Genomic DNA, 24,182 nt, shown 5'->3' on the forward strand with positions numbered 1-24,182 from the left:
CCCTACTGATTGTTCTGCCTGAGCCCACTGCCACACTTCCCTGACTCCATTCTCTACCACTTCCCCTCGTGCTCACTAGCTCCAGCCACATTGCCTCCTTGCTATTTCTGGAATCTGCCAGGCATCACCCTTGCACTGGATGTTTGCTCTGCCAGGAATGCTTTTCCTCCAAGTTTCTACCTGGCTCATTCCCTCTCATCAGTGACACCATCCCTGGTCACCTTTTCCAAGACTGCAGCTGTCTCCCCGTCCCTCCACTTATTTTTCTCCTTAGCACTTACCATTATTCACTATACCATTTATTTCTCCTATCCATCTTGTTTATTATCTTCTGTTTCCTCTACAAAAATGAAAGCTCTATGAGGAAAGAGAGTTTTGACTGTTTTGGTCACGGCTGTTTCCCTGTGTTTGGAACAGTTCCTGGCACATAATGAACACTCAACACATATTTGTTGAAACACACAGAGAATGGATGAATGGTATTGTTCTTCTTACTGATAACTCTCACTTTATTTCCCAAATTTATTCCTGGAAAGAGAAGGTGAGGTTCTTTAATTTTGCTGCACTTACCTTAGATAATTTCTTAATTTTTAAAATGCATTTTAGTAAGATTTGGAGGGAAAGGGTATTTAGAAATTTAAAAAATATTTTTCTTTAATTTCTCTCTCAAATACTTATTTTCTTGCACCCTATGAATTTTATACTTCTAAATATTTCTGTTATGATCCTAGCAAGAAGGGTTTGTGTCATTATAATAACAATTCAGGAATTCTGGGTTCTTGTGTGAAAAATAAATGTAAACTGGGGCAAAGAGTCACCAATTTAGACCAAATAGTGAAAACATCATTCACTATTTTGGCAAATTTGAACTACAAACTATTTAAAAGGAACAGTGTTTTCTAAGTTTCCATGTGGAGCTTCTTTATGGTTTAAAGATAGACTTTAATCCAGCGTAATTCAAGATTAGCATAGTATGAAATAATGAGGTTAGTTGTTATACTTCTGACTTATTTTCTACACTGTGGGATATGGGACCTATGGGGCCCCAAGGACCAATGGGCATCCCCGGAATTGGGAGTCAAGGGGAACAGGTAATCGACGCTTTCTCTCTTTCCCTTTTGTACAGAACATTCTGGCTTAAACCTGGTGTTCACTGAAGGCCAGTACTGCAAACTGCTATAAGAACATTTGATAGTGAAATTGCAATGGAATATATATTCAAAAGTGCATGTAGGGAAGGATAAGATGGTTTCATGAGATTTTAGTTTTTAGAACTTCTAAAGACTTAAAAAATAAATTGTATGTTTCTTGGTGTTGTGACTTTTACCATTAAAGCCTAATTTACAGGACAAGAGTTTTGGAGCATTAGCTTATATTTTTAGTTTCCCTTGGGAGTGATAATTTATTTACCTGTTGGTTTGTGTGTGTTTTTTCCCTTGAAGCTTTGTGAATGATGAAATCCCACTCTCTTCTGACGCCAGTAGATTAGTGTTTCCCACCCCCAGCCACGTAGCAATCTAAAAAACTATTAAACTTAAAACAAGGACCAGAATCAGAGGGAACCACTTTACTGAGGGAGCATTGTTCCTGAACAGAAGCAAACCACAGATAGAGTTTACAAATAGCTCTTGGCCGCTCTTGGTCAGAACAAAAGAAAGATCTGTGAGGCTGTGTCTAAATTTATGGCTGGAATGACTTCCAAATTCTTCTGATCACAACTTTTGGAAAAGCAAGGCAATTTTGTTAGATTGAAGTAACATGAAGAGGGCTTCCCTGGTGGTGCAGTGGTTAAGAATCCGCCTGCCAATGCAAGGGACACGGGTTTGAGCCCTGGTCCGGGAAGATCCCACATGCCGCGGAGCAACTGAGCCGTTGCGCCACAACTACTGAGCCTGTGCTCTAGAGCCCGTGAGCCACAACTACTGAAGCCCGCAAGCCACAACTACTGAACCCCGTGTGCCTAGAGCCCGTGCTCCGCAACAAGAGAAGCCACGACAATGAGAAGCCCGCGCACTGCAACGAAGAGTAGCCCCTGCTCGCCGCAACTAGAGAAAGCCCGCACACAGCAACGAAGACCCAACACAGCCAAAAGTAAATTAATTAATTAATTTTAAAAAAGAAATGCGAAGATAATATAACAGTACTATCTACCTACATAATCTCATTTAATCAAAGTGACCAACAAATCCAAATTTATGCTGAATGTCCTCCTGTGTAGAAAGTGGCAAAACAGTTTGATTAAAATTTATGATTATGGTTTGAATTATTCTGTTGCTTAGCAAACAAATAGTACTTCCTTCATCTAGGATGGTGAGAGAAGGGAAGGATAAAAAAGGAGATAACTCCAAATCTCACTGCTGACATTAACTCTGAGTTTATTTCTAATCATATTCTAATTAATCAGTATTTTTATTGTTGTTAATCCAAGCAACAGCCAAGTTGGGTATTACTCCTTTTTCTATTTCCTTCCCCTCGGTAGAGGTCCTAGTATAATACATTAGGGGGATTAGGGTGCAGAAGAAGCCAGGATAAATATTTATATAATATTTAGATAATAATTAAGAGCTGGTTTGTTTGGACTACAAAGGTTTGACTATGCTGCCAGGCATTCTCAGACTTTGTAGTTTTTTTGCTGGTTTCAGCAAAACCGTTTCAGCTAGTTTCTGATCTTGGAAGTGACAGCGCTGTCACATCCTGGGCCTTGTGGTGTTCCTGGTGCTGAGTCACCACTGTGAAGCTGAAAATGAGGTTCAAAGAAAGCCAAGCCTTTCCAGATGGCTGTGAATCTTGGACCTCCCACCTGCAACTCCCTGATGCCTTTAATACTGTTTCTTGGTGGAACCTGTTGTTCTACAGCTTGAAAAGAAAACAAAGGGAAAAACAAAAAGACCTCTTTGACTTTTGTTTTCTCTTCTTTTCCAAGAGAAAAAACCTTTTAGGGCATATGTGACCATATGGAGCTGGCCCCTATTGGATAGGAAATTGAATGGAATGTGTCATTTGTAAACTGTCTGAACAAGAAAAGAATTTGTTTACCTTTTTAAGACAAGTGATTTAAATTTGACTTCAATTTAGCCTCTATGCAGGCAGTTCCCCATTTTTCTTCTTATTCTTAACTTAACATGTTTACCCATTGAATTACTGTTATAATTAGATCTTCCCATTTCTCTTATAGACATTAATTTTCCCACTCATCTGTTTCTGGGGGAACTTGTTTCCAGCAACATGTTTACAGTATTTCTCAAGTGGCCTGCAGATTTTCACTAAATATTTGGAGGCTTGTCTAGTTCAAATCTCTTAAAAATGAATCGAAATATAAATAACCACATATACTTGTGTACACACGTATATGCACACATATCCTTTGAATTTTGGGGGGTCTTGCATGCTACTTGTAGACTGTTGTGTAAGTCAGGAAGGATTCCTTCTTATAATGGTTCAATATAACTACTGAATCTCAGCTTCCTTAAGTCGTTTAGACTGCTTCATCTTCATCAACAATAATGAACAACAGTTGCATCATCTAGCTGGAGAAAATGGGATAGCATTTGTAATAAAATAATCATGTATCTGTAACCATTATTTGCACAGTCATGGCCTATGGGGTGTAAACAAAACAAAATCTTTGTTTTTTCTCTCATCATCACTTTAAATTTTTTTCAGTGGGTAACGTTTTTTCTTTTTCTTACCACAGAAAAAAGTTACCAGCAGGCTACAGACTTTCCTTATCACTTTTAGGTAATAATAAGTTATAGGATCACCTCTAAGTTTCAAATCAGTTTTAATTGTCTAATAAAAACTATCTAGTCAATGTATTAATCTTCCTTTCAATCTTCATTTATCTTGTACGAGCTGCAGGGAGAATCTGTTGTCCATGGGGTGGAATGTGCTTCTTATCCTCCCAGGCTGAATCAAGGATGGGAGCATGGCAGGAGGCATGGAAGTTCTTTCTTGGCTGGTCTATTGTCAGATGGCTTTGGGTCCTCTGGTCTTGGCAGATGTTTGATGCTGAGGCTCTTCCTGGTGGGGCTCCTGCACTGCCCCTGAGACTGCCCCTCCTGGGACATGGATGAAGGACTCTTTCCCTCCAGCTGTTTCTCCCCATCAGCCTCTGCTTTTCTGGGGCTTTACTCTATACTGACTCTCTCTGTTGGAGTTCCATTACTCTTCTAGGTCCTCTTGGACAGGATTCAAAGCAGTTCCAGGTCAACTCCAAGCATCTAGAGTACATCTGGGCCACAGGAAAAATCTCATGGGTCCTTTGCACCGACAAACTCTGGATGCACAGGCTGATCCCACCCCAGCCCTCTGCTGGCTGTCACAGCCCATTTTAACTTGCTCAGGCATGAGTCAGACACTGGTCCATTGTGTTCCAAAAATAAAAATCAAGGTCTCCAAGTCGTTTCATTAATGTTCCCTGTCTAGAATGTGGGAAAGAGAGAAGCAAGCCAAACCCCTTCCATTTTCTCCAAGGAAAACACTTTATGAGGCTATTTTCTCCAAAGAAGACCTTATTACATCCTGTCTATTCTCCCTTCTTATACCCACAATGTGAATGAGAGTCAAGTATTAGACCGTTCTTCAGTTTGGTGTTTGCAGGCTATCGCTTCTTAGAGCCTAGGTCAAATTTTCAATTTCACATCCTGAGAGATATTGCTTGGTACAGCTAGGATACAGGTTTGCCTGCATGTGGCTGAGGTGAAATAGGTTAATAAGATGGATTTTTTGTTTCTCTTATTTAAAACTCCAAGCTGGCATGTTGGCTCCATTCGTCAGGGAATTCAGACTTTCAGGCTTCTTCATTCTTGTTAGTCTGACATTCCAAGGGTGCTTTCCTCATCCACATAATCCAGGATAGCAACTATGTCTTCACTTCAGCAAGGGGGAGGGGAACAAGGAAAGAGAAGGCACATCCTTCCTTTAGCATGAACCAGAAATTGCCCAGATCACTTCATTCACATCCCATTGGCCAGCAACCAGTTCACCCAGCTGCACCAGGGATTAGGAAATATGGTCTTTATTCTAGGCAGCCATGCAGGTCAGTTAAAAATTCTCTTACTGTGGAAAAATGGTAGAATGCATATTATGGTTCTACTAGCAGCCTCTGCCACCCATTCAACAAGTATTAATTGAGTGTAAGTAATCAATTATGGGATGTGAACTAAACTTTTACTTTAGAAGATTTGAAACTACTCTTATTTAAATTTCTTCCTAATTTCACTAATATTATTTTTTAAATTTTCATTTTAAAGGGAATCCAAGGTCCTATTGGTCCACCTGGTCCACAAGGGCCCCCAGGACAAGGCTCACCTGGTCCCAAGGTAACTTTCTAAATGAGAGAAGAGTTTAATCTATCTATATTCTGATTGTTGTTTTCTGGTCAGTGGCCAGTGCATTTGGAAGGCAGCAGAGGAAATGAACTTAAAAATGAGAGATCTCTATTTAATGTAAAATGTACTAGCATTCCTAATGGTTTAGAAAATGTTATATGTATTCTTTATGCTCTTAGAAGCTTTTACATTCATCCCTCAGTATCTGCTGGAAGGTTGATTTCAGCACTCCCACCCCTTCCCTATACCAAAAGCTGAGGATGCTCAAGTCCTTTATATTTATGGTGTAGGATTTGCATATAACCTACCCACATCTTCCTGTATTTTAAAAATCATCTCTAGATAACTGCTAATACCAAATACAATGTAAATGCTATGTAAATATTTGCCAACATGCAGCAAATTCAGGTCTTTCTTTGGGATATTTTTGGAATATTTTTCCTTGAATATTTTCCATCCAAGATTGGCTGAATCTGCAGCCGAGTCCAAGCTCATACCACTTGATGCACTACAGGCCAGTAAGTCAAGAGACACAGTGCTGGGGAGAGGAAAAGCAGCAAACCAAGAAGATGGCATACTAATGTCCTGAAGAACCATCTTAACTTGGGGTAGAATTCAAGTTTCTTTTATGCTAGGGAAGGGGGAAGCAGGAGGGAGTTAAGATCAAGAAGAGAAGGACGACCACAGATATCTGGGCGCCAGCAAGGGTCCGAGGAGGGTTGTGAAAACATTTTGTTCTCGGTTAGTTGACTTCAGTTGACCTGAGTCTGTTCCTGATGTTCCTATAAATCTTGATAAGACAATCGTTACTTTTGTTCATACTTCCTTATCTCCTCGTGGGAGGTAAGTTTTGAGTAAGGGACTGTTTGCACAAATCTTAACCTGAGTCCCTTTAGTGATTAACATGTCTACATGCAGGGCTGAACAGAGGCTTATGACTCAGAGGTTAAAGCAGCAGAACAGATAGGTACAATATGGAGTCAGAGATGCCAAGCTTCTATAAACAAGAGGCAGGCGGTGGAGGGGGATCTTAGTTCCTGAAGAACAACTCAGGGATATTCATCAGATTGTTATGTCTGTCCCTTATGGAGGAACTAGTACTCTGTTTTATCACTGAACTATTGTCATTACTTATTTTGTTTAACTCCTCTTCCTTTGTTTTTGTTACTTTGTTTGTTTTTTGCAGTATGCGGGCCTCTCACTGTTGTGGCCTCTCCCATCGCGGAGCACAGGCTCCAGACGCACAGGCTCAGCGGCCATGGCTCATGGGCCCAGCCGCTCTGCAGCATGTAGGATCTTCCCGGACCGGGGCACGAACCCGTGTCCCCTGCATCGGCAGGGGGACTCTCAACCACTGCGCCACCAGGGAAGCCCTCTTCCTCTGTTTTTGCATTCCCCCGTTTCACTAATTAGTAACTGCCTGTGCCTGCTCCTTAGAACTCAGGGAAGGCCCAGGAAATTAAAGCCTTTTTCTACAAACAAGAAAGGGGGAAATGGAGGGGCTTTTGTACCTGGGAGGGCCTCACAGGGTCCTACTCGATTTCAATCCCCCTTTTTCTTTTATACTACTCAATTCTAAAATGGAATAAATTTTTGGATAGAGAGGTTAATCACAAACTCAACAGAGGAACTCAGTTTTATGGGGACTCAGTTTCAAATCCACAGACACAGAACCGGTGGCTACCAAGGGGGCGGACTATATTTACACCATCTTAATTTACTGCTTTTATTACTTTTACTTGTGAGACCCTATTCTAGAAACTCAAGCAGTAATATCAGTAGAGGTTACCTGTGGGCTGGCTAGTTTTCATTCCCCACAATAGGTCCAACAACCAAAACGTTTAGTTAAAGATATGGAGTCAGGGGCTTCCCTGGTGGCGCAGTGGTTGAGAATCCGCCTGCCAATGCAGGGACATGGGTTCGAGCCCTGGCCTGGGAAGATCCCACATGCTGCAGAGCAACTAAGCCCATGTGCCACAACTACTGAGCCTGTGCTCTAGAGCCCACACGCCACAACTACTGAAGCCCACGCGCCTAGAGCCCGTGCTCCACAACAAGAAAAGCCACCACAATGAGAAGCCCATGCACCGCAACGAAGAGTAGCCCCCACTTGCCGCAACTAGAGAAAGCCTGCGCACAGCAACAAAGAACCAATGAAGCCAAAATTAAATAAATTTCTAAAAATAAAAATATAAAGATATGGAATAACCTGGCAAATAAAAAATTTTCTATGAACTTGGAAGCAAATTACCTTCTAAATTAGAACTATTATTTATCCCTTGGGGAGAGACACTTATTTAACCAGCTGTCCTTAATGTTGCTTCAAAGAATCACTGATCATTGTTAAATAAATACTCCTCTGAAAGTACCTCCCTTTCAGTAGATTCCTTCGAGAGTCCCATGTGAGAAGTAGCTCAATAGAATACAGTTAAAGTCCTTGAGATTTCTGATTTGAGCCCAATGGTGAAAGCTCAGGTTGTTCTCTCTGGTTATGATACTGCTTTTGATTAGCAGTAACCTTGGCTTCTCGTGTGTCAACTTTAGTTACTCTGGAATATAACTGCCTATCTTTTCCAAATATATATATATATATATATATATGCCTGAAATATATTTATATTTGAATAGATACAGAATAGATACATGCACATATACACATATATGTGAGTAGAGCATATGAAACTCAGTTTTATCTTACTTTGCTGATATGTTTTGCTCTTAGGAGATCAAAGGTAGGTACATATTATTTTTATTTTGCTGCTATATTCAAATACTCTTCAAATACTCTTACCTCATTAGGGAGAAGTAGGCCAGATAGGACCTACAGATCCTAGAGGACCAGTGGGCCTTGGAGTGCAAGGTCCAAAGTGAGTTGTCTAAGCTGCTTGGAAGCATTTATGTAATATTATGTAAAGTTTCGTTTATATCCAAATGCAATACATATCATGTATGTATCACCTGTTATTTCATCAGAAAAGAGTCTGATGCTTAACTCGTATTGTTTAAGAAAAACCAAAATCTTAGTTTATTTTAGTGATGACTGTTTACATTTTTATTTGTTTATTAGCATTAGAGGTCCTCTTTCGGCACAGAGTGATTCTTTAAGAACATTATTGCCTGCCATATTACAAAAGCATAGGAGAATTTCGGTAAAGTTTACTTCCCTCCTTTTGTTTTGTAGCTGGCTCCTTCTCATCCTTCAGATCTCAGCTCAAAAGTTACTTCCTCAAAATTCATTTCCTAAATATAAAGTATGCCCACCACTACTGTTACCCCAGACTGTTATTTAAAAGCACACTGTTCGTTTCCCTTGCTTTTTACCACTTACCTCAACTTGCATGTTTTTTGAATTACTTTTCATCTTACTACACCCTTTAGAAATGCACTGCCCAGTATGGCAGCCGCTAGCCACAAGTGGTTACTGAATACTTGACATGTGGCTGGTATAAACTGAGGTGTGCTGTAAATGTACTATACACTCTGGATTACAAAGCCTGGTACAAAAAATAAAAAATGCAAACTATATGATTAATACATTTGTATATTGATTACATACTGAAATGGCAAAATTTCGGTTGTATTAGAGTAAGTAAAATATATTATTAGAATTGTACTTATCTGTTTCTTCTAATGTTGTAAATGTGGCTGTTAATAATATAATTACATATATGGCTTGCTTTATATTCTACTGGACAGTGGTACCCCACTGGGGCAGGGATTTTGTTTCCTTTTTTTCTTCTTTGTTACTGAATCCTCAGTTTGGGGGACAAAATAGGTATTCAATAAGGGCTGTTGAATAAATAAATGAATCCTTATTTCACCCTTCACAATTTCTATAACTCATCCTGCAGGCATATAGAATCTGGCAAGCCATGCTGAGCGTTAAAATCCATCATTGTTCTGCTGTCATTGACATGATTCTTATGAGAATTGGGTATTAGAAGAATATGTAAGACACAGGTCTAAAACAAATATACATTATATATATATATATAAACATAAAATTGCAAGAGACACAAAATGTACTAATATAGTGATCATAGCTGCCATTTATGGAATGATTTTGATGTGTCACACAATGTGCTAAGTGCTAAATATGCTAAGTACATACATGTGTGTATATACATATATATACTATATTTATGTCTATACATGTCTATAGTATGTATATATGTATATATACATATTACGTCATCTAATGCCACTTTCAGAGAGGCCATATAGAGTAACAAGGCTACTAGGCAGTTAGACTACCTAAGTTCAAATCCCAGTCTTGCACTAGATGGATATATAATCTTAAGCTTCTCTCATTTTCAAAAATGAAATACTTAAAATATACTCACTACTATAGAGAATAACAAAGAACACCCATGTATTCCACAACCCAGCTTTATCAAATATCAACATTTTGCCACATGTATTCTAGAATTTTTTTAAGAAGAAGCATTACAGATATAGCTGAAGGCCTCTGCCTGTGCTCCCCAATCCTATTGTCCTCCCTTCCCTCCCCAGATGTAACCATTATCATGAATTTGGTGTTTATCATTCTTTTGAAGTTTTTTATAATTTTCCCATATGTTTTTATGCATAAGCCATATATTGCTTTTTTTGTATTCTTGAACTTTACATAATACATCATTCTGCAATATATTTATACTCAGCCTTAGTTATTTGTGTTTTTATATGCCTTTAATTCATTCAGTTCAATTATTTTACGATACTATATTGTATGAGAATACCTCATTTAAAATTTATGCTTTCCTCTTGATGGACATTTAAATTGCTTTCCATTTTGTGCATTTGCCAACAATGCTGCCATAAACATTCTCTGGGTTTCCTCTTTTGTAAGGATACAAGTTTCTCTCATTAGCAGGATTTGAAGATCACAGAGTATGCAAGTTTTCAATTTTGATACTGTGAAAATCCTGCCCAAATAAACAATGGGTAAAATGTTTGGACCAGATTACCCTCCTTCCAGCAACAGGTGAAAATGCTCTTTTCTCTACATTCTTGCCAGTATGAAGCATGTAAAAATACATCTCATTGGTTCAGTTTTTATTCCTTGATAACTATCTGAACAGTTTTTGTGTGCTTAATGGACCTCGGTTTTTCTCTTTTGTAAATTCCTGTAGATACTGATTTCTTTTTGTTTTTAATCTTGGGTGTTCCTTTCTTATTAGTTAATAGTTCTTTATATATCTGGATAATAGTCCTTTGTTATTTGGGTTGCAAATCTCTGAGGCTATGGCTTGTCTTTTTCACTTAGAGTACTTTTCAGCGTATACGATAGAAGTTTTAGATTTTGATGTGTTTCTATCCCTTTATGGTTTGGGCTTTTGGAATATTATTTAAAAACGTTTCTTGACTCCAAAGTCATAATATATTCTTACGTATTTTCTTCTGAAAAAGTCCGTGTTTTACTTTTTTAAATTTAGGTCTTTAATACACTTGGAATTTATTTTTGTGGATAGGGCAATGTAGGGAGTCTATTTTTTCCCCATATGGATAACCAAATATCCCAGCATCAGTTATTAAGTAGCGCATCTTTGCCACACTGATTTGTAATACCTCCTATGTCATATATCAAGTTTCTATATTTGTGAGGATCAGTGCCTGAGTTCTCTATTCTGCTCCATTTGACTATTTATATCTCTCAGTGCTATTACCTCTCTGTCTTGATTATGATAGATTTATAATGTTTTATCATCCACAGAGAAAATACTCTCATCTTCTTCCCTGGTTATTCTTAATTCTAACATATACATTTTAGAATTGGCTTGTCAAATTTGACAAATATCCTTTTGGAGTTTTTGAAATTGCATTGAATCTTTGGATTAAATATTGAGTCTTTCAAACCACAGAGTAAACCTCTCTACTTTTTTTAGGAAAATATTTGTCATTTTATCCATAAAGATCTTCTACTTTTTTAGTTAAAAAGGTACCTTGGAGAAATTTTTGCAATTGTAAATTGTTTTTTTCTGTACCTTCCAATTAACTATAACAGGTGTATAGGAAAAGTATTGTTTTGTTATTGTCTTGTTTTGTTTTGGTATATTGATTTTTGTATCCAGCCAGCTGATAAAATCTCTTATTTCTAATTGTTTGTAAAGATTCTTGCTTTTCTACTCCCTGTGTACATAAGCATACTGTCTGAAAATAAAAACAGTTTTGCCTCTTCCTTTTTAGTTCTTTTTCTTATTCACTTTTTATCATTTTACACTGCTAGGGTCTCCAGTGCAACATTTAAAGGAAGTGACTTCAGAGGAAATGCTCCTAAAATTTCACTTTTAAGTGTGACATTTGCTGTAGGTTGTTTTTTTTTAAAAAAAAAATTCATTTATTTATGTATGGCCGCATTGGGTCTTCATTGCTGCACGCGGGCTTTCTCTAGTTGCCGTGAGTGGGGGCTACTCTTCATTACCGTGCGCAGGCTTCTCACTGCAGTGGCTTCTCTTGTTGTGGAGCATGGGCTCTAGGTGAGTGGGCTTCAGTAGTTGTGGTGCGTGGGCTCAGTAGTTGCGGCTCGCGGGCTCTAGCGCGCAGGCTCAGTAGTTGTGGTACACGGGCTTAGTTGCTCCACAGCATGTGGGATCTTCCCGGACCAGGGCTCGAGCCCGTGTCCCCTGCATTGGCAGGTGGATTCTTAACTACCAGGGAAGTCCCTGAAATCTATGTTTAACATGTATGAATAGTTTGTTATTATTTATTGCTAAATAGAATTCCACTGTATGGATATACCACAATTTGTTCATCTATTCATCTGTTAATGGAAATTTTGGTTTTCTCCAGCTTTTGAATATTATAGATAAAGCTCTTATGAACATTTATGTACACATCTTTGTATAGACATATGTTTTACATTTTTCTTGAATAAATACCTAGGAGTGAAATGGCTGGGTCATACGATAAATATTTAGCTTTTCAAGAAACTGCCAAATTGGTTTCCAAAAGAGTCTGCATTCTGTCTACATTTTCACTGAATATGGAATTCTAGATTAATGGCTTTCTTTTTTTTTTTCCCAGTACTTTCATGATGTTGGTCCACTGTCTTCTCACACTATTTCTGATGAGAAATCTGTTGTGATCTATACATTTGTTTCACTACATAATGTCTTTTCTCTGGCTACTTTTGAGATTTTTCTCTGTATCACTGGTTTTGATTATAATGCACCTTAATTCAGTTTTCTTCATATTTCTTGTGTTTGGGTTTCATTGACCTTCTTGGATCTATGAGTTACTGATTTCATAAAATTTTGAAAATATTAGGTTAGCATATCTTGAAATATTTCCTACCCTCAGCCTTCACCCAGGAAATTCCCACTTAAATTTAAATGCTTGGAGTTTTCTCACAGTTCACAGATGCTCTGCTCATTCTTATTCAGTCTCTTTTCTCTGTGTGTTTCATTTATTATTGCTATAGCTTTCAGATTGCTTATCTTTTCTTCTGTGATGTCTAATCTGCTTTTAATTCTATCCAGTGTATTTTTATCTCATACTTTGCAATTTTCAACTCTAGCAGTTCAATTTATGTCCTTCTATATCTTTCATATCTCTGTTAAGTTTTAAATTTCCTTTAGTTTCCTGAACATACGGAATGCAGTATAGTAACTGTTTTAATGTTCTTATATACGAATTCTATCACCTGTGTCATTTTCTGTGTCAAGTTTTTGCAGCTTTCTTTAATCCCTGATCATTTTTGATTAGCTACCAAACATTGTGAATTTTACCTTTTTAGGTGTTAGATATTTCTGTATTCGTATAAATATTTTTATGCTTTGTTCTTAGATGCTTCTATACTACTTGAAAACAGTTTGAGCATTCTGGTCTTGCTGTTAAGCTTTATTAGGTGGGACAAAAGCAGCATTTAGTCTGGGGTTAATTTTTCCCCACTACTGAGGCATGACCCTTTTTAGAACTCTAATCTATGCCCTCAGCACTGAGAAGTTTTCTTTCTTGCCACTGGGAGCAGGCACTGTATCTCTCCTGCTGTCAGTTCTCTCTGATCCTTTAAACTGGTTGTTTTCTTGGCCTTGGGTAGTTTCTTCACTCTGTGCTGAACAGTATTCAGCTAAATACTCAAGGTGGATGCACAGCAGATCTTCATAGTTCTCACCATGGCATCCTTCCTCTCTGGTAATCTATTGTGTGAATTTTTGATGCCTTGGCTTACCCAGACTCCTACCTTTGTCTCCTTAAATTAGAAAGACTTCTGATGTTTCCCTGGGTTCTCTCTCCCTGCACCATGGCCTGGGAACTTTACCCAAACAGTAAACTTGGGAAATTGTAATTTTCACCTATTTTGTTTCCCCTCTCTCAGGAATTATTATCCTTCATTACTTAGTGTCTAATGTCTTGAAAGTCATTGTTTCATATATTTTGTCTGCTTTTTTAGTTGCATCAGATGGGAAATTAAATCTAGTCCCTCCTGCCCCATTTTGACGAGAACCTTAAGTTGCATTCTTTTTCTTAGGGAGACTGGTCTGTGATTTTTGTTTTCTTATCTTGTTGTATGACTTTTTAAATCAAAGTTTTATTAGCCTCATAAAATAAATTGGGTAGACTTCCCTCTTTTTCTATTTTCAGAACTATTTGTATAAGAGAGGGAATATCTCTTCTTCAGATGTTTAAAAATTTGGTAAGGTTTGACTGTAAAACTAAGTCTGTGATCTGGGAGGGAGAGGAAGTTCCAGACTTGCAATTACTGATTCAATTTATTTAATGGTTGGTTTATTTAGTTTGTTCATTCCTTCTTATGTCATTTATGTAATTTATATTTTTCTTGAATATTATCCATTTATAATGCTTCTAATATATTTGAAATTGTCACAGAAATTTTCTGTGATCAAAAAAAATGTTACTATGTATATAATTATATTCACCTTTCATTCCTAATACTGTTTTTTATGACTTTTCTTTTTTAATATTAATCATTACCGTTAGAAGTTTATTTTCTTAGTATTTTTAAGTATTACCTTTTAATTTTGTTACTCTTCTTGCTTTTTGCTTGCAAGTTAATTATTTTCTGCTGTCATCTTTATTATATCCTTCTATTTATTTTTAGGTTCACTTCACTAGTTTTTATAATTTAGCTGAAATGATTTTCAATTATTTTCAATATATTTTGCTCTTAATAAATGCAGTAAGGACACTTGTATACTGTTTTAAAGTAGCATGTGTTTTCTCTGAACATTTTAAAGGACTTGTTCTTAACCACAAATTAACTGGAAAGTGAGTAGAATTATTGAATATTAGACTTGGAAGCAACGTTTGGGTCCCAATGTTTTTATTTCATTTTTATATTAGTTTTTTTTCAGGATTGCTGTCACAAATTACCACAAACTGTGGCTTAACATAATAGAAATTTATTGTCTCACATTTCTGGAGGCTAGAAGTAAAAAATCAAGGTGTCTGCAGGGTCATACTTCCTCCAAAACCTATAGGGAATCTTTCCTTGCCTCTCGGCCTCTGGTGGTGGCCAGTCCTTGGAATTCCTTGGCCTGCAGCTATATCACTCTAATCTTGGCTTCTGTTTTCACGTGGGGTTCTCCATATGTGCCTGTCTTCACATTATGTTTTCCTGTTATAAGGACACCACTCACATTGGATTAGGATCCACCCTAGTTACCTCATCTTAACTTGATTACATCTTAACTTGATTACAAAATAAGGTCCACTCACAGGTGCCAAGGGTTAAGACTTTAACATATCTTTTGGGGGAGGGGGCTGGTCACAATTTAACCCATAACAAACAACATAACCCAAAACTGAGACCCAGAGAGGTTAAGGAACTTGCCCAAGGCCAAAGAGTTTAATGACTATTAATTACTATTCAGATTTCCCTGCTCATAGGCTTTTCTCAGGTATTACAAGATGTGACCAATTTCGAGTACCTCAAAGGGGAGTTCCATGACAAATATGAACTTCTGGGAAATAAAAATCTTTCCTCATCCACGGGCTCCCAGGACAGCCAGGAGTACCGGGAGAAAAAGGAGCTACAGGGAAGAAGGTAACATTGCTTTTCATATTATTGGTGTAAAACTATTGAACCACACTGTATCTTGGTCCTGCAGAAGCTCAAATTAAACCATTCAAGACAAACTTAGTCTTTTCAAGAAAAAAAAAATCCCACAACTCTTAATTTCCTTTTTCTCTTAGTTCAGATAAAAGAGTGCCAATTCAAAGCCTGAGTAGTATCTCACACCGTCTGCCTTCTCTCTGGTATTTTGGCCATGGTATCCTCCAGTGACCTAGTCCCTTTGGGATTCCTAGAAAGCACTTTTATTTAAACTTACAGAAAAACACTTTTTTTTTTCCCCTCCGAAAGGAGTCTGTAAATGCATTCAGGAAGTAAGGCTACTATAAAGATTTCCTGAAGTATTTTGAGTTGACATTTGAAATACTCATTTTTCAATATAAGTAGTGGAAAACAGCAGATGGAAAGGCTGAAGGTCTTTCTTGTTTTTTAAAAAAACAAACTACTGAATGAAGAGCCAAAAGAAAGTGAGCTTATTGCTTTGGCAATTGGCTGGGAAATTGGACTTTTTCATGGTATTTCAGCTGCCCTGAGCTAAACTGGAGTTTGATATGAATTTATTCAAATTGGTAAACTTCCAACTTAATTTTGAGACTAGAGTGAAGGTCTGGTCTGTACTGGAGGATTTCAGCAGAGACTACTGGCTGTAAGAAGAGACAAGGTGGGTGTGTACATACTGTCTATGGAGGGTCAGCTAAGACATCAGTGCCATTTCCTCTAGGGAGAAGCGGGGCTTCCAGAAGCAAGAGGCCCTGAAGCACCACCTGGAAAAGGACAACCTGGCCTCAAGGTATGGAATTGACAGTGGTAGGGGAAGGGAAGCAGACTGCCTGAGTTCTGGTCCTGATACTAAGGAGCCATCTTAGGAGAAATTTGATGTTATTCTTGCTATGTCAAAGGTGTTTACTTCTGGCTTAAAATTATGGATAACAGCTTTTGAACTTTTGTAAGACAGCAAGTATGTATTATTCATTTTCATTTTCCTACCATCTGTCATTAAGTCCCAGCTTAGAGGAAGAGTTCAACACATTTTCTTAATAAACAGCCAAATTGACATTTAAAAAACACATAGGAAGGGAAAAGAAGACTTGAGATACATCAGTGAGACGTCAAAGTCCATAAATTTTTTTTCAAATATGTATATAATCTCACAGAGTAATAAGAAATATAACCTTATTAAGTGGTACTTTCACAACATGGAATATATTTATTTTATACATTGTAGAAGTGCTAGTTGAATAACATCTTTATATGTCAAGATGAGAATATCCAAATTCATCAATAAGACCATTAGTGACATTATCTATAGCCTCTAAGGTGTCAGATGTTCCTGCATTTCTTATGTGCGGTCATCAATGACCATATAAAGATTCTGAAGAATTATATATGAGTAAAGTAAAAATAAAATCCATATACTTATTAGTGTTCTGTTTATAATTCCATTAAAATAGTAATTGATAGCTTAGATGTCTATGCCTTGAGAAAATATTGGCTAAAATTGAGTTGTTAACCTTAAATGTGAAAAACTGAAATATATTTGTAGAATTTCAAACATTTTAAATAATTGACTAACCAGACTCTGAGATCTATTTTTGGTGGGGTGGGAAGCAGGGAGTAAAAACATGAACAGAGAATCCCTTTTCAACATGATGCAAAAAATACTTTTAGAAATGATTGCCTATTAACATTCATGAGAACTAACATTTTCTTGAATATACTTCTGGAAAACAGACCCTTGGAGTTATAACTGAAGCTGTGGGAATGAATGATAGCTCTGAGAAAGAGAGCTAAGGTTTGAATCCCACATTTTACAGTGGCTGGAGCAAGAATATTCACAACAGCATGAAGATAGGCAGAATGCACAGTAGTACCATGTTAGAGAAACCAAGGAGAAAGGCTTTCAGGAGGAAAGCAATGGGTGGTGTCAAATAGACCAGCAGAGCAAGGAGAATATGCACTGTCTGGATTTGTGGCTTTAAGGTGATTCGGGGCTTACGGAAGGCTATTGGAGAAGAGTGGTAGGAATATGTTACATATCCAAGGTATATTATGGTTCAGTGTTGGCACTTTGTAATAACAGTTGGATTCTTACTGTTGGCTTCTGGGATGATTTAGGTCAATAAGTTCAATTTGGTAGTTAATCGGAGAAAATAAATAGTTGCGGGTAGATTTCATTTCTGTTGGCATTAATAATGAAACAATAAGTTATATTCAATATTTGGACATTCAACAGGTTTTTTTTAAATTACCTGTGTCACCACTCTCGATTAGTATGCATATTAGGGAGTTCTTTGCATGCCTGTGGATTCTACAGGTCACCTTTTCTTCTTAGTGAGGTGTCTGCATTGCTGATGACCTTGGTATAGTCCAGTGGTTCTCAAGGTGCAGTCCCTGGAACAGCAGCACCTTATGCTGCTGTCAGAAATGTAAATTATTGGACCCCAATCCAGACCTATTAAATCAGAAACTCTGGATGTGGGCCCAGCAATCTGCAGGTGATTCTGATGCATGCTTAGGTTTGAAAACTGGAAAACTGTGGTATAGTCATTTATGTCATATATATTGAATGGCCTCGGCTACAAACCCCCAGGAGTTCTTTTGCTGAGCTAGGCACAAACTTAGGTATGGTACCTTGCAGTTGAACCCTAGTGTAAGGATAGTTCTGGAATTCTCTGAGGCTTCTGGCTGAAGGTAATACAATTCTTTGGGGGTAGCATTTGTGTACACAACCCTGCTGGGGAACACTAGGCAATTTCTAGCTCTGCACCAGGTTAATGCTCACTCATCTTTCTACCAGTTGAATTATTGGCCTCCTTTGGGAGAAAGAACTAGACTCTCCACTGAGGAAGAAACAAGGCTGGATTTTTAAAATGTTTTATTTTATGTTTTAAAACTGAAATAGGACAGAAGCTGAAAAACAGCATGACAAATCATTTCTTTTCTGAAACCGACTGTCTGAAAATCATCTGTTAATAGACCAAGGGGGCAAAAAAACTGTAAAGTCAAATCGAAGGCCCCAAAGGAAGATACTGAACATAGAGTTTAGAAAATACTAAATCATACTGAATAAATGAAGACTGAACAATTCTGAAGTCATCCAATCTGCTCAGGAACATCGACAAACCCTGTGCAGCTGAGCTGGGCTTGGGGAACATCACTTTAAAGTAGGTATTCATTGAGAATCTGGCCATGATATAACATTAAGGAGGGTCTGTTCATAGAACAACTATATTTTTATTATAATTTGTGTCAGAGTGATGGAGGAAAGAAAGGGAGCAAAGGAAATCAAGGACAGAGGGGATTTCCAGGGCCCGAAGGACCGAAGGTATGTTTCTTATATTCTCATTTATGCTTTGGGGAGATTGTAATTGTGCCTGGTATTAATGGAATATTAGATTTCCAGTTTTCCTCTCAACAAATACAAAACAAAAGCCCCCAAATGAAAAAGGCTTTAGAAACCACAGTATTTCAGACCATAATAGAATGGAATAAAGAGATTGCATAAAACATGGGATCTTCATTGAAATATTTATTCTGCTAGGAGAGAATCTGTGTGTCAGTCCTCTCTAGTAACAGCAAAATATTCAGTAGTTGGGATAAAGTTAGGATCATAGAAGGTATCAATTCTCTATCATCTTGTTTTACGGAATAAGAACAAAAAAGTCCCAGACTGAGGGCTTCCCTGGTGGCGCAGTGGTTGAGAGTCCGCCTGCCGATGCAGGGGACACGGGTTCGTGCCCCGGTTCGGGAAGATCCCACATGCTGTGTAGCAGCTGGGCCCGTGAGCCATGGCCGCTGGGCCTGCACGTCAGGAGCAGCCTGTGCTCCATAACGGGAGCGGCCACAGCAGCGAGAGGCCCATGTACCGCAAAACAAACAAACAAACAAAAAAAGTTCCAGACTGAGTGGCAATGCAGTAAAGGATGAAGAGCAGTGCTTCAGAAGGCAGGAGAGTGGGGTTCTCATCCTGCCCCAGCCCGGAACTTTTGGGGGCCAGTCAACTTCAGTCGTAGAAGGAAAAGAGTAATAGTGTCTATTTCACAGGGTTGTTGTGAAGACCTAAAAGAGTGAATAAAGAACTCAGCATGGTTCCTGGCACATTGTAAGTGTTCAATACATGGAGTTATTCAGACAGGAAAAAATCAATATGTGAAATGGAAAGTAGGGCATATATGTCCTGATAAACTGCCCGAGACAGGGTGCTGAGGAAGAAGTAAGGCAACTGTGAAGCAAGAAATTAGATACGTGTCCTGACTAAGCAGGAGAGAATATTGAGGTCATCTGGATGTGTTCAGGGCTCTAGAAAGATGCTAATTGTAAGAAAGAAACAGGGAGTCTGTTCAAGGACCAAACTATTAAAGAACAACTAAAAAAAAATGGGTACCAGCAAGATAAGAGCAGGTACAAAAAAAAAAGGCATCCTCTAAAGACCAGTAATTCTTAAACTTCCGTGTCATCAGTATTGCCTGGGAGCTTGTTACAAACCCCTATTTCTTGTTGCCATGCCTAGCGATCTGGATTTAGTATGTGGGTGGGTCCCAAGAATCTGCATTTCCTAAATAAGTGCCTTCTGCCGCAGGTAGTTCAAGGAGCACATGATGAGAAAAGCCATTATATAGGAAATGTGTTGGATTAGTATTAACAACAGTGATTACTCTATGTCTTAGTTATGCTGACTCAACGTGAATATTTTTCTGTCTTTTGAAAGAAAGTTTTTTCTGATAAAGGATGGCCATATTTCAAAACATACACCTAAATAAGGGTCTTTAAAAGAATTGCATACTTTCTATGTATACAGTTTTGTATTTAAAAGTAATTGGCTTCTCTTAAAAAAAGAAGAATAGATTAAATCTAGAAGCATAATTTTGCTTCATCTGGTTTTAGTGAATATTTTAACAGGTAAATGTTTTATCCCTTTGCCATGGGATTGAATAGGGTGGTTATCTGTTGCCAGAACACTGGCCATGTCCTGTGCCATTGCCGTACAGGTTTGGAATTAAGGACTGGCACATACAGGCCTCGGCATCACTTGGCCCCAGCGGCCAGTGTGCTCAGCCTGTTGGTCATATAATGGAATCAGCACAGTGGGAGGCCTCAGCTGTGAAGATGGAGGTGGCTCAGGGCAGAAGTCATCACCAGTGCGTCTGATTGATAGAGTCTCTCCTGGAGGAAGCAGGAGGACCAAATAGTCAATTCTGTAAGGCAGGAGGAGGCCAATTTTTTGGTAAAGGTACAGTGAGCAAATATTTTAGGCTTTTTGGGCCAAGAAGCAAAATTGAGGATATTACGTGGGCACCTATTTAACAATCATTCAAAAATGTGAAAACCATTTTTAAATGATTGTTATATAGGTGCTGTACAGTAGAAATTAATGCAACATTATAAATCAAACATACTTCAATAAAATAAGTTTTAAAAAAAGCCAATTGCTTTGCACAATGTTCTAAAGTGCAGTATTGGTACTTAGAATCACCAGAGGTGCCTCATAAATGTTCATATTCCTGGGCCCAGCCCCTAGACCTATTGAAATAAAATCTCCAGGGCTGAAATCCTGGACCCTATACTTTACCAGATTTCTCTAATGATTTCTCTGTTCCCTAAAATTTGAAAATCACTGATCTAGAACCAGGTAGGACAGAGACATTGCTTGTTGTTCCAGACTGAGTCTTAACTGAGACTCATATTGAGACAAAAAAAAAAAAAAAGAGGGAAATGTTTTAATTTTCCTGTTCAAAATTTCATTTTTTTAAACCATAAACTCTCTACTTTTAATAAGGGACGTGAGATACCACACAATGGAAGACTGATATACTGTGGACCATAAAATAAAATAACAAAGGAAAAAGTTATAAACTAGAAGGCACATTATTTACCGACCAAGTGTACTCAAAAACTTACACTAAAGATATTTCTTATAATGGAACAAATATTTCCCTCTGAGCTTCCTGGCATACAAATACAAAAGTGAATTACATGATTTTTATTAGCTAATAAAAGGATGCACAAGAGAGAGAAATTTCCTATTACTCAGGAATTAACTGAATACATTTATTAAAGGGAGTGAAATTTTAACCATCAATAACTTTAGTAGTGGTTTAACAAAGATGTTCAAATATTTTCACATTGGTCTGTGAAACAGGTCACAATACTTTAAAATGCTAGAAATACATTTTTATATTTTTTAATATAATTCCTGTATATGGTTTCCTTGTTTGACATGTAATGAGTAGTTTGCTCTTTTTTTAGGGTGATCCAGGGATTATGAGCCCTTTTGGGATGCCTGGAACATCAATTCCTGGACCACCCGGGGCAAAGGTATGCATTCTCGGGAATAGTTTTTTTCTTTTACTTGGGTCTTCGGCAGTTGGAGTGGGGAAAAGATTCATGAAACCAGTGAACTAGAATTTCAGTTTTGGAAGAAACCAAAGATATCATATAGCTCAACCCTGATATTTCACAATTAAGCAGATGAAAGGCCAGCAGCAAATTTAAGATTAGAAACCAGATTTCTTGCTCCTGGTCTTGAACTTGTCACTTTACCTTGAACTACCTCCCTTAAATACCTAGACCCTAAAGCATGTAAGAATTTATTGCATTTGTTCAGAATAATCTGCTAATCAGAAAGTCTGGGAGAAAAGAAATCCACTCAGATGTAAGAGCATTCCTGGACGTTTTCACAGCCTAAATATTTGAGTCTAGAGAGCCACCTATTATTTCAGTGGCCTTTCTCTGAACAGTTTAGTAGTCTTTACTGACAGTTTTTATTTGCTTAAGATTTGAAACTCCCCTCAAATACATTAGAAGATGTACTCTCTCAGGATCTGATTCTAATAGATTAAGCCCTTTATAATTGGCCAATGGCTTTTTTGCTCTGTGCCATTATGGTTTCTCATAAAATCTAAAGCCTGAAACTGTGAACATTATTTGAAATGTATAGGGAGATAGAGGAGGACCTGGGTTTCCTGGATTTAAAGGAGAACCTGGAATTGCTATTCGAGCACCAAAGGTATCCTTTATTCATGTTCTTTCGTTTTGTTTTGTTTTTTCCCTGTATGTGAGAGAAGTGAAAGTGGATTTAATGCATCATAAGTTGATGATTGTGATTGTTCTACTTGAAGTCTCTACGTTGAGGAACTGAAATGTAAGAATACACTATTCCCTTTTTAAAAAATCAAGCTAGCAGATCATTTATTTTTCATAAATGTGGGGGAGGATAGCTCCTCTGGTAAAATGTTTGCTGACTAAACAGTTGATTGAAAATGCTTTTTGTAATATCTTTGATATGAGATTATATGGCCTCTAGCCTCCTTCATTTACTATTAATGGCCAATGTATCTCTTCTATAAAACATTGTCCAAAAAGTTCATGTTTGGAAACTTTACTGAATCAGATTTCCCTGCTTTATTGTCCATCTTTCAGAGTTATTTCAAATGAAAATGCAAATAATTATAGGAGAAGACAGCTTTTAGTAATCAACACATTTTTCCATGGCAACAAAGTACCATTTCCCTCCTCACATAAAACCCAGCATCAAGCAAAATTCTACATTCCAAATGTCAACAAGCACATCCCTGTTTATGAGAACAGGCTTTAGGGCTCCATAATCAGCACTTATTAAATTAGTAGTATGTTGTTATGTAGCTTTGAAGCTGGCTTTAGTTTATCAGATTGTCTCTTCTAGATGAAAGGGTTCAAGTACTAACGTCAGTGATTTTCAAACTTCAAAAAAGAAAACTTAGAACCATCTTTGAAATATAATGCAAAACCTATTATATACTGACATAAGTTAGAGTGGTTCTTTTTGAAGGCTGAGGTAAGATCCTGACCTCTGCTGTTCTTAATCACTTTAAGAGTCCTCCTTCCTAGAGTGATAATCTTCTGGCTTATTTGAGACAGAAGAGGTTTCCGGGATGTGGCATTTTCAAGCTAAAACAGAGAATGTCCTGGGCAAACCAGAACAAGATGGTCATCCTACTGCCCAGACTCTGAGGCACATAGGAACCCAAGATATGTAAAAATTCTATGGAAAACCAAGTTACGTATGACTCAAGAAAAAATTCCAAATTTCCTAATGCTAAAACTACAGATATGACCTCAATCAAGAACATTTGGGTGACATTTTTCATATTGTTTGATAACTTCCTGAATCTGTGTATTCCTAGGTCCGTGATTGAAAGTTACTTCTCTCTACTTATACTATTCTTTACGATAGAAATAAAATATAATTAAATGTGCAGCCGTGGTTTAAAAGCTCCACCTGTTCTCTACTGATCATTATTAGGCATCGTTGGTGATAGTATTTAAAGTTATTTGTCTCTTCAATCAATTTTCTAATCCCTTGGCCTCTAATGATACTCCTTCTGCCATTCTTCCCTAATGCATTGGTTTTTAAGCTCTTGGAGGGTTAAATGTCTGATAAAAGTTTTGGCACGTTAAATTCAGTTTTGTCTATCACTTCAGGGACCTCCCAGGTTGTTTTGAAAGCCCATTTCAAAACACCTGATTATGATTTCTACCCTAATTTCTGTTGAATGAGAGAGACATTTGTGAATCACTCTGCAAGACATTTTCTTGAATCTAGTGCAGAAAGACCAAGTGGCAAAATTCCATCCACAGAAATACTGTGAGGCATCCAAAATAAAGATCTAAGCAAGAACACTGCCCTTTCCCCACCCCCATTAGCATCAGAAGTAACAAGCTAACTGAAATTTTTGTAGGAGAGAGGACAAAGATCCCCAGGAAAAAAAATGTTCAAAAACTATGAATGTTTCAATGGCTTTCCCCCCCTCTGGGCGCCAGAGGATAAACAGTAACAGCTG

At 37.7% G+C, this 24,182-nt stretch overlaps 1 protein-coding gene and 1 long non-coding RNA gene across 2 annotated transcripts in view; one reads left to right on the forward strand and one right to left on the reverse strand.

Annotated features, from left to right (window-relative positions):
• The window catches only part of COL28A1 (collagen type XXVIII alpha 1 chain), a gene marked incomplete at both ends in the record, with an annotated part of 159,483 nt that overhangs the window by 54,660 nt on the left and 80,641 nt on the right, over positions 1-24,182 (forward strand). The window contains 8 exon segments of the mRNA XM_079932578.1: positions 1,023-1,091; positions 5,253-5,321; positions 8,130-8,197; positions 15,276-15,336; positions 16,085-16,153; positions 18,617-18,688; positions 21,610-21,678; positions 22,301-22,369. Coding sequence (XP_079788704.1) covers positions 1,023-1,091; positions 5,253-5,321; positions 8,130-8,197; positions 15,276-15,336; positions 16,085-16,153; positions 18,617-18,688; positions 21,610-21,678; positions 22,301-22,369 — 546 coding nt within the window.
• The window catches only part of LOC307192078, a 129,531-nt gene that overhangs the window by 4,361 nt on the left and 100,988 nt on the right, over positions 1-24,182 (reverse strand). The window lies entirely within an intron of this gene.

This window comes from Stenella coeruleoalba (genome assembly GCF_951394435.1).
Source record: "Stenella coeruleoalba genome assembly, chromosome: 9".
Classification (NCBI taxonomy): domain Eukaryota; kingdom Metazoa; phylum Chordata; class Mammalia; order Artiodactyla; family Delphinidae; genus Stenella; species Stenella coeruleoalba.